At 31.5% G+C, this 11,721-nt stretch overlaps 1 protein-coding gene across 2 annotated transcripts; it reads left to right on the plus strand.

Moving 5' to 3' along the window:
• Window positions 1-1,000: 1,000 nt before the first annotated feature.
• On the plus strand, window positions 1,001-10,347 carry LOC139515721 (cyclic AMP-dependent transcription factor ATF-3-like). 2 transcript variants are annotated; one of them, XM_071305385.1, is made up of 5 exons: window positions 1,016-1,080; window positions 4,252-4,355; window positions 6,924-7,174; window positions 8,629-8,736; window positions 9,137-10,347. In XM_071305385.1, exons 3-5 carry the CDS (start codon window positions 6,941-6,943, stop codon window positions 9,281-9,283), a joined length of 489 nt encoding a protein of 162 aa, XP_071161486.1. In that variant the 5' UTR covers window positions 1,016-1,080; window positions 4,252-4,355; window positions 6,924-6,940; the 3' UTR covers window positions 9,284-10,347. The 2 variants fall into 2 exon arrangements, with proteins under 2 accessions (XP_071161487.1, XP_071161486.1); XM_071305386.1 differs by lacking the exon at window positions 4,252-4,355 and having other exon boundaries at window positions 1,001-1,080.
• The last annotated feature ends 1,374 nt before the right edge of the window (window positions 10,348-11,721 follow it).

Genomic DNA, 11,721 nt, shown 5'->3' on the forward strand with positions numbered 1-11,721 from the left:
ATCTCCCAAAGATTGAAAAATATATATAGTTTTCTTATTTATTTGAATAACCATAAACTTTTAATGGTGATGGTTTTAGTCGTTACAGTAAAGAAGCACATGCACTTGTCTCAATTCCTCCCGAATATACCTTAATATACCATATATAGTTTTATATTAAGGTATAGAGGAAAAACATTTCTGAGACAAGTGCCTGTGGTATAAGTGTATGCATTGTACCACAGGGTGTCCTACATCAAAAGGAAGGTTGGGGTTTGATTTGGGGAGTTGTGGCCCAAACCGTTCAGGAATAAGCGGCCAAAAATGAGACAAAAACTAGGATTTCAGGAAAAAACTTCAGTATAAGTTATAGATTTCTTTGAAATTGTACTTCAAGGTTACATACCGAAAAGGAAGGTTAAGATTGATTATGGGAGTAATGATGGACCTAACCGTTTAGAAAAAGGGGCCAACATAATACTGAATATGCTAAAATTTACTGTGTGTTTGGATTTCGTGTTCCGTTTTTGAATTGGTCCAAATCGGGGACTTAAATTAAACTTTGTATCATTTCAACATAATTAAGGTATATAGCAATACACAGTTAAAAGCTTTAGTTCTGTTATAAAAAAAAAAGTAATAAAGACTAGTATGGGTAAAAACCTTAATGAAGCAGTTAATTGTATGTTTATTACAAAACAATCATCTCATTTCGTGGAAATAAATAAACTCATCATAGATACCAAGGATGTTATTTTGCATTTGCGCCAGACGCAGAGACTCACTCATTAGTGACGCTCGAATATAAAAAGGGGTTAAAAAGGCTAAATGAAGTTCATTTCGTAGACAACTAATTCAATTCTACGAATAAACGATTCATCTTCTTAATACTTGTTAATAGCCTTCAGCAGTTCCACAGTCATGCCGTGACGTATAACCACAAGGCTCTTTAATCATATATGTTATATTTATAGAAACAGGTGTTTTCCTTTGGAATCCTCCCAAGATAAATATAAACACAAAACGTTTCGTATACGTTTTGCACATGACGAGGCAATTTTGAAAGAAGCAAACGAATTTATGAACTATACCAGAGACAATGTAAGTCTATGTTTCCAAATAGCATGTTCTAGAATAATGTATACATATTAATGAATGTACAACTTATCTACAATAATAATAAGTTGTCATAGTTCTTCTTTATACATGATTAAAGATTTGACTAATATATATGTAGATAAGAATGACTTCTTAAAGTGATCTCACTCAATATCATATGAAGAGACGTTCATTCGCTTTAAAAAAAAATAGATTTTATGGTATTGATTTTTTTCTGAATGGATATTAGCTTATTTCCTAATCGCGATACACACAATAATTATTTTTTTTACGCAAATCATATTGACCTTGGTTCTTATTTCATCAGAAAATATTTGTCGTAAAATGAGTTAACCTTTACTCTCATATTTTATCTCACAATGTGAATCCAAATTAAATCTTGAAACAATACAATTATACCTGGTTAAACGTGTAGTTATTTTGATTCAAAACAATCTCTCCCGGTGGTAAAAGGGGAACAACCTCGAAATTTTTCCTACTTTAGATTTCACAAAATGTTTTCAATAAAAGGAAGAAGAAAAAAGATTAACACCGCAACAATTACATAGAATGGGTGATGGGTGTTACTTCTACAACCATTATTGATAGATTCGAGGGAATACATAAAAATAGAAGCATACAGACGTAACATTGATTGAGAAAATATATCCAAACATTATCCCCTTCAAGAAAAGTTCTCCTGTCAATAACCCTACTACCTTGATTATCAAAAACATTGAAAATACCTTTCATCATAACAGATTTGTGGGCTTGATTGTTAAGGTAGTTCGCTTCTCAGTTTCAAAGTAATTAACTTTTCGAAACACTAGTTTATATTGATAGGGGATTAATGAAGGAATTCAAAGAGCAAAAAATATATATAGGTCACCGTGCTCGTTTTCGATATATTAGCCATTGAAATTTTGGCGGGAAATGTTCTCTCTTGACTTTTCATAGCTTTATCATTGACAAGTAAAAGTCCTTAAAAACTATTAAAAAGTAATTAAAATTGTAAAAGACTTTAACAGACAGCTCATCATTATACATGTAAAAGAATTATAAAAAGAAAAACGGGGGTCACCGGGCAAAATTTGTTAATGCATTCAAATTGATAAAACCAGAGGATTCCGAAAATCTTACCAAAATTCAAAAACATCACAAGCCAGCTACCTTAAGCTCTCACTCAATCTAACAGCACAAGCAAGGAACGAGTTTAAATTTCAAACCTGGTATCTGTGATGATTTTATTTTATATATATTTCGACCGTTGGTTGTCGACAACTATTATTTCGAGGTTAGTGCATTAATTATTATGATTTAATTTCAAAAACAGCAGAATTAATCAAACTCGATTGAACATTGGAAGCAAAACGTTTGATAGGAGCTATACATAATGAGACAAAGTTGAAAATTCCAAAATAGTAACTTGATCGCAGATCTTAATTTTCTTCTGTTTAATAGTTATTTACACTTGCCTTGCTGATTGATTGGTTCTTTGTGTAACGCCCAACGGTAGAAATTTGATTCTTCAAATGGGCCTATCGGAAAGGAATGGTGTATTGGATTCGGGTAACAATTTGCCTTGCAACAGGTCTCCAAGGATCCCTCAAAGAGTTGTAAAAATAGTTTGTCAACGTTTATAGAGTGTGACAGTCGGCCTTTTCGAGAATCAGATTTAACGTCCCAATACCGATAGGACGTGACTGCATATCTATATATCTAGCACATCCCTGTAGCATTGGTTTTACCGCCGGCCGGGAAAATTCATTGGATGGCTATAATTTTAAATCGTCGCCAACGCTTAAAGTGTTCTTGTTTTGGAGTTATGCAAACCTGGCTTATAGAATATCCCCCTTTTCTTTAATTTGAGTTCTCCTTTGCTATGGCATGACTTATTTATTAACTAATTAGGTATATATTCAAAATATACAAACTAAACAAATCTTCAATAATAAATTAATTTATTTTTAATTTTATTCCTTACTCTTTTAGCCACAATGTATTATCAAATATTTAATGTCGGATAGTTTTTGTCAAATAAGCACTTTCTGTGTCCGCAGAAATTTTACAAATATATGATTTAAATAAAGGCAAATTATTTACAGTAGTATACCATTGTTCAATAGTCATAAATCGATTAAGCGAAAACAAATCCAGGTTACAAACTAAAACTGAGGGAAACACATCAACTATAAGAGAAAAACAATGGAACAACATGTACAGAAACATTGAACTGCAGCAAAAATAAACGCCAACATACGTAGAAGGGGACTACTTGAAAACAGCTGCTATATTCCTGACTACATACGGGGCATTTTTCAATAAAGAAAAATGGTGGGTTAAGCCTCATAAAAAAAAAACACTTTATCAATTTGGGTAACAAACTATTTCGTTTATTTTTTTTAATCGATTCAATAAAGAAATTTCCGTTTTGAATTATCCTTGGAGTTCTTTGATAGAAAAAAGTAACAAAGTAAAAGACAACATCTGCATAGTTCCTACATTGCAACATACACACAACGCGAGGTTTGTCAAGTTAAACGATCACATCAACACCAATCGTCCAATTACATTAGACTACTAGATATAGAGTGTTCGAAGGTACAAACATGCTTCTCATTTTGATTTTGTCAGTGGTATGAAAGTGTAGGAAATTATCCCAAGTATACGTATGTATTGTTAATTGATTAACAATTGGGTATATCTTTAAAATTACAAATATAAACTAAACATATCTTAAATTATTATATGATTTACAATGAATGCAAATATCATTAAATGTATGTTTTTTTTTAACGTAAAATATATGTTTTCTCGTCTATGAAATTAATGAATTGGGTGAATTTACATAATAACGCCGATACTTATAAATCCAAGTAAGACATTTTCTTAGTATTATTTCAAAGAATGAAAAAAATAAAATCTATTATATTGGTAATATCGGGGTGTTACTTGAAATTATTTATTTATAGATATTCCTGTAAAAACATGTTAGAGCTGTTTGTTTTAGCCGCAGGATAAAGACATTATAAAATAAGATTTTAATAGATACACAAAACTACAATGTAATTTGATACGTACAATAATCATATAACTGATTCAGTATTCTAATACACATCATCCCGATTGAACTATTAGCCTCCGGCAAATATATAGATGTTGTTATATTTATAGAAAAAGGTGTTTTCCGTTGGAATCCTCACAATGTAAATATAAACATAGAACGTTTCTTATACAGAAGCAAACGTATAAATGCACAATATCTGAGGCAATATTATGTAAGTGTACATTTCCAAATAGCATGCTTTATATACAAAAATACATATAAAATTCAGCATCAAAATAAATTGAGCTGTCATCATTAATTTTATAATTAGTGTATGTATACATGATAATTATGTGAATGTAAATGGTAAGATGAATTTTATAATACACGTACTATTTATAAGATATCAATATAATATTCAAGGCTTTCAATAATTGTATCAAATATTATTATGGATAAATATTAATTATATAACAAATTAAAGATACACGATAAAATTTCGAAGTCTAGGTAAACAAAACTGACCTACATAATTATTTCATCAGAAAATATTTTCTCGTAAGTTACAGTAACCTTTACACATATATTTACATGTATCACTCGTTTTTATAATATAAAAATATTAACCTGTTATTAATTAATGATATCGAGTTTTCTAGCGGCAAAAGGGGAATCACCCTTGAAATTACTCGAACTTAGCATGTTCAGACACGTTAGAAATTCTAAATGTCAGGCATCCTTTTTAAAAACGATTTTGACATGTATATATATCACCTAATTACATAATGAGGTAAGAAAATAACAACACAGGTAGATAAAAGTCGTGATTTTAAAGAACAGAGACTTTGATGTGTTTGAGCTTTTGATTTTGCCATTTTATCATGGACTTTCCGTTTGGAATTTTCCTCGGAGTTCAGTATTTTTGTGATTTTACTTTTTGATGTTTGAAAGCTATATATGAAGGTTAGTTCTGAAAAACGTCAGTCTAAAACAAAATAGGGGAAACAACTTTTCAGTAAGAGAAGAGTAAGAAAAAGAAGCTTCTCCACACCATAAAAAAACCCATCGAAAAAGCCAGTAATGAAAAAAAGGATTGTACAGCAGAACAAAAAAAAGGGGTGAAATTTGCTGCTATACGAAGGTAACCAAAGAATCATACGAAATGGGATAAAAAAAATATTGCATCCAAAATCTCATCAAAGATATCAGGCTTGTATTTTGATACCGGCCTGACACGTGTTTGTCTTAAAATAATAACAAGTGACTCTCAAATAAAAAACAATTAGCAGGCCAAATCGAATACGAAGTGGACTGGGGCATACGAGATCAATCGTGAGTTTGGTAGGGTTCGCGTTGCTCAGTCTATAGTTTTCTATGTTGTGTTTTTGGATACTGTTGTCTGTCTTTTGTTCGTTTTCTTGGTTTTTTTTTACAAAGCTGTTGTCAGTTTGTTTCGACTTGTGAGTTTGAATGTCCCCTTGGTATCATTCGCCTTTATTTTTAAAAGCATTATAAAACAAAGAATCGAACAGGTTGCTCAAGACGAATATGACTATGGCATATATATGTTTAAAAACTTTAGCTTACCAAGTATTTCATAGTTTTAAGTGTAATATTTTGTGAACTTCAAGCAAAGTTGTTCCGAGATGAATTAAGCTATTTTTTTGTAGTTCATCTTTTGTCATATAGCTTGTCCCATGATTCGGGTCTTATACATCCTTGACTTTCAATGTTTGTTTGGCATTGTACGGTCGTATTCAATGTAAATCCAGAAACAGTGCGTCGGACGGAGTCAACTTATGACGTGTTTTTTTTTAAATTTTCTACCACTGGGTGGATATCTCTGATGATGGACTATCAGTTACCGATGTCACGGTATTATCAGCCCAGTAGCCATTGATTCGGTACTGGCATGATTTGTAACAAAACTTCGTTAATACTATGTTGATAACTCGATTTTTTTGTGTGAATCTCTGTTTACTCCATATGGCAAAGTTTTCCTTAGTTATTTTTTTTTGTAATATTTTAAGGTCCTTTATTTTGTCATATAGCTGATCAAAAATTTGGGTCTTATATTATATCCTTAAATGAATTTTTTGGCTTTGAGCGCTCTTTATGAAGTTTAATGCAGAAAAGCGTTTCGGATGCATATACTTTGCACTTTAACCTCTCTCCTCTCATCAATGCAAATGTTTGTCGATTCTGCATCCTATATCCCGTTGTCTCAATTCGATTTTTTTAAGTATCAAAATTGCACATAGACACTTCATGACAACGGAATATCGTTATTTTCTATAACTACAAATGAAAATATAAGCATATTAAAATTCAATGCAAGTTTGATTACTTGGAACAGATAAACATATTAAAATTATCATTTATTTTATAAAGGTAATAATAAAACTAAGGTCTTACCTCGCGTAGAGGAAAGACCTTAATTAACACGTATATTTCTGTGTTCATTTAAAGAGTAGGAGTTATTGCTCTTTCCATATTTAATAATATCTAATAATATCACAACAATAATCCTACTATAGGGATGACGTTACCCTTAACCACGTATGCGCATGCGTAAAAAATGTGCTGAGTAAGTAAGGGCAGAGATACTGTCGAAAGATTTTACAGAATTTTCTGAATATATGCTTTGTTCTGGTATAATTTCATATTACACATACAAATATCATAGAAAGGATGGTAAACATAATATTTAAGATGTCATATCATGTAACTTTAAATTCGCAATTTTTCTAACTTCTTCTAGTCTATAAATTTCTGTTAAAGAAACGTATTTTTATTTTAGTTTCAATATTTTACAAAATGCTCGCCATCGATAATACAAACTTACAGACTGTAGAAGATGAATCATGGGAAGAAATTTTGAAATTGGAAAACAACAACAACACATTGCTTGATGCTACATTATTAGCTTTAAAAACTGGAAATCTGGCCCCACTGATTAAAGAAGATCTAAAGTACACAATCCAGTCTAGACGATACAAACAAGGACAAGAGGAACTAAAAGTTGAGATTCCCAAAGAGAAAATATATGAGGTAAAATGAAAGTCTTATCATTCGAATTTTAGAACCGCCTCCCATGTGTTGTTGTAAATGTTGATTATGGCACCCTCAGCGGAGTTGGGGTGACATATTGTTATTCTACGTTCTTTTTTCTCATTATTTATATTGACACTTTTTGTCCAGGCTGTTTCTCGGAATTAGATTGACCAATCTTGATTGAGCTTTGCTATCACGTTGACCACCATGACCACCAAGTTGTGCACCTGACTTTGGAATATGCAAAATGGCCATCGTTTCCATGGAAACAGAAAAAAAATGTAAAAATAAAGAAAGTTCTTCAAACTCTATGAAACTTTACAGAAATGTTGATTGGCATGAGACTTTTCATTTGACTTTGGAATTTTCAAAATGGCTGCCATTGCCATGGAAACAGCAAAAAAGTCTGAAACTTCAAACTGACCCAAACCTGATGAAATTTCACAAACATGTTGATTGGCACAATCAAATACGATTTATGACTTTAGAATTTTCAAAATGGCTGCCGTTAACATGGCAATTGGGGAACGAGGGTGCCATCCGTTAATGTTAGCAATTACAAATCTATTTAAGATTCATTTTGTTTAGTATGTTTTTTTTAATTTTCTTTATCTTGTTTATTTGTTATAAATATTTGTCATAGGGAATCATATCAAATCTCTTTTTTATGTTTGAACATTTAAAATAAGGAAATAGTCAAGGCCAATCACAAATCGAAGTGAATAGAAAAAAAAACAAGGATATAATCCCCCAAAAAGAGATCAAAACACAAAACACTTATACAAAAGCATAACACAGAAAGCCACAAACTTCATTACAAGAAACCCACTTATTAATATGTTGGTACTGAATGTTCCAAGAAGTACCAGTGAAACCCATTATATGACTGAAAAGTAATATTTTAATTTAACTTACACAATACAATTTTGCTGCACCTGATTGTTGATTTTGAAAATAAACGTCTCTTCAGTAGTTCTACATGTTCTAGAGGCCAAACTATATGTGAAATGAAAACCTAATATAAATCGTAAAGAGCTGATCAAAACAAACCTAAACTTGGGTGATGTAAAATTTATGACAAGGAATAAGAGCTTTGCATTGTAACCTATGAAAGGACATGATATCAAAACCACCAATAAGTAGACAAATCAAGGAAGCAAACAAAAACTGTCAGAAACGAAAGAACCCCAAAAGAGTGAGACAGGGTTCGTTCACAAAGTAAGTGTCTGTTGCTGCTATGAATGCTTCGCCCGCATTGCGAATCCACGTGACTTGTTTTCTTTTAATCGATTTATGACTTTTGAACATCGTTATACTACTGTTGCCTTGATTTATAAGTCAAAATACCACAATCGAGAATAAGACTTTTTTTATATCTGTTTTTGTTTTTAATACACTACAAGAATGTTGTTAAAGTTTGTGTATTATCACAATTTACAATTTCATTTTAGCTGACAGTTGAAGAAAAGATTAAGATTGACAGACGTCGTGAACAAAACAGACAAGCAGCGCATAGGTTTCGTGAAAAGAAGAAAAGTACTTCATCGCTTCTGTTCAAGGTTGGTAATGAGAGAAAGAAACTTGTATATATTGGTATATGAAAGGAATATTTTTTAGCTTTGTCTATCCACCATTTTTTTCTTAAAATGTCAGGTACCAAGTCAGGAATATGGCAGTTGTTATCACATAGTTTGTTTCTAAGCATGTTGGCATTTGTTTTTGTAGCACTTCAGTGTTCATGTTGGTCATGTGTTTTCCTCTCATAGTTGATGTGTTTCCCCTTGTTTTAGTTTGTTATTCGGATTTTTTTACTCTATCGATTTATGACTTTCTAACAAAATATCTGTTCATTTCCTTACAATAGTAAAACTAAGTAAAAGACAATGATAATATTACCATTTTGTATCCTGATATGCTTATTATCATACTCTAATGTAAACCCTGATATTTTGTTTGTAGAAAATACAAGAGCAAGAATCTGACAATATGAAAAAGACAAACGAGGTAAAAGAACTGCGTGCAGAGAAGGAACAGTTACAGAAAATGTTGTTCGAACATTTGTTAGTGTGTCCTAATGCAAAACAATGCATAAGATTTCAGCCATGAATATTTAAAGGGTGAAATTATTATCTACCATTTTTTAAATGATAGGAATGAACTAAGATTGCAATCTTACTTTGTTCCAAGGTAATATGACATTAACTTCCTAAAAAAGTTAAAGATGCATATATCCCCATCAATAAATGGATACAACTAGTTCAGAGCAACACAATTATCTTACGACAATTTTTTTTTTATTAAGATTGAAGTTTTCTAATCTGTTTAAAAGAACAATTGTTTGGCATATGTTTGATGGTATCAGCCTATCTAATAGATAGACGTTTTTGTCCTAATAGGAAAAGGAAAACAAACCAATGACTTGAATATACTAACATGTTTATATAGATTAGACCGTTGGTTTTCCCGTTTGAATGGTTTTATACTAGTAATTTTGGGGCCCTTTATAGCTTGTTGTTCGGTGTGAGCCAAGGCTCCGTGTTGAAGGCCGTACTTTTACCTATAATGGTTTACTTTTTTAAATTGTTATTTGGATGGAGAGTTGTCTCATTGGCACTCACACCACATCTGCCTTTATCTATATGATATGCATCGATAATTGGTAAACAATTTCTGCCTTATATACATAATAAGTGTAAGAGAAAGAGAAATGGCATTGAATCAGTTAATCATAATTCCATACAGATATTAGAGAAATTTATCATTTACATATTATATCAATCTACTGTATTATGATGTACTGTTTGTAATCATTTTTTTATTGAAAAGACATATAACGTCTAGGGCTAATGATAAGTTTTGTGAAAGAACGTTTTGTGTTCAATATTATGAAATAGTTGTTCACTGTACGAAATAAAAGCGAATACTCCTACAAACTGTATTGACTGTACTTGTAACTGTTATGGCATTTTATTCAGTTTCTGTTTATTACTTCAAATTGATACCAAGGAAATCATTTATTTGTTCTAATTGTAATAGGATGCTTTTCATTAATCAATTTCTGCTGATTAAACATGCTTATCAATGGCTAGTAAAGCTTTTTTTTGTGAATAAGGTTTTTGAATATTTGTATTTTTGTACAATTTATACTATATAATAAATGTTTCCTTTAACTGTTTTTAATTGAGCCTCCATTGCATGAAAAATATGTCGGTTGTAACATTAACGGTACCAATGTTACTGTTCCATAGCGCATTACTACAATAAATGTCTTTAATATGATGCTCCAGGCTAAAACAATTAAAATTCAAAACTTATACCAACGTTGAAGAATTGACCAATCAAAAAAGGACTAAAAAGGAGAGGCGAAAGATGCCAAAGGGACATTCAAACTCATTATTCGAAAATAGTCTGACAACGCAATGGCTAACAAGAAAAAATAGTGCACAAAACACAGCATATAGAAGTAATGACTAAGGTATAGCTAAATCTAGACAAGAAATCAGAAGTTTGCAGAAGGAAAATATATTCCTTAATTTGAAATGTTTTAATTTTTTTAGTAGCATATTCCAATGAAGCAATATCCGCATTATCATGCCAATCCCGCAGTACTAGCAACTAGAGGGGTGATACCTTCGGGGACTAACAGTCCAACAGCAGAGTTTTCGATGTTGAATATCTGCGACATTAAACACATATCAAACAATTGAATGAGTAATGAAAGCAAAAGATGAGTAAGCTCAAATATAACACTAAAGCTTTTGACAATATAATCAGCTTTAGTGTAATTGATAATCCGTTCCTTGTTACTGCTGTAATAGCTAAAGGTCATAACACCTGCAAACACACACACGTATTCAAAATTCAAGCTCGTTATTCTATAAGAATACCCTCACAAACAATTCTATATTCAACATGTCCAGTGAGTTCCTATGTCTCCCCGAATCGAGAAAATCCTTGAACTGTTTACATCAGGTAATGCCTGTACCAAGTCAGGAATATGAAAGTTGTTTTCTATTCGTTTGATCAATTTAGCTTTTTGATTTTGTCATTTGATAAGGGACTTTCTGATTTGAATTTTCCTAGGAGTTCGCTATTTTTGTTATTTTACTTTTTAAGGGATTCTATAAAAGGTTTCCCATTAACACCACTAGCTGTATAAGTAAAAAGTTTTACCGTAAACCAAGTCCCATGATAATATGCAAATTTTCTGAGATTATATAATAATGGAAGGTATGATACAGATAACAAATAGGAGTGACAAATACTCAAATGTCATGACCTTTAATTGAATGCATTTGAATGTGTTGAAGGATGTGTATCTTATGTTTAAGTGCATCACCCTTCAAACAATTTCAAGGTCACACCCGGTAGTAAGTGCCCAAGCAAGGAACATTGTTAAACCGGTAATATAGTAAGATTGACATTTATAGTCATGTGGAATCTATGGAAGAGATAAATAAGCATACAGACTTAAGAAAAGGACACAATGAAACAAGCAATCAACTTCATCGGAATCAGAGAACTTGTAAAGTTAAAGTTCCAGT

Source organism: Mytilus edulis, chromosome 3, assembly GCF_963676685.1.
Source record: "Mytilus edulis chromosome 3, xbMytEdul2.2, whole genome shotgun sequence".
In the NCBI taxonomy this organism is placed as follows: domain Eukaryota; kingdom Metazoa; phylum Mollusca; class Bivalvia; order Mytilida; family Mytilidae; genus Mytilus; species Mytilus edulis.

What these genes read in the sequence shown, in the direction of transcription:
- LOC139515721 (XM_071305386.1), top strand. Translation starts at nt 6,941, where the DNA reads ATGCTCGCCATCGATAATACAAACTTACAGACTGTAGAAGATGAATCA. An exon ending in CCAAAGAGAAAATATATGAG is followed by an intron (nt 7,175 to 8,628) that starts GTAAAATGAAAG and finishes ATTTCATTTTAG; the next exon opens with CTGACAGTTGAAGAAAAGAT. An exon ending in CTTCATCGCTTCTGTTCAAG is followed by an intron (nt 8,737 to 9,136) that starts GTTGGTAATGAG and finishes TTTTGTTTGTAG; the next exon opens with AAAATACAAGAGCAAGAATC.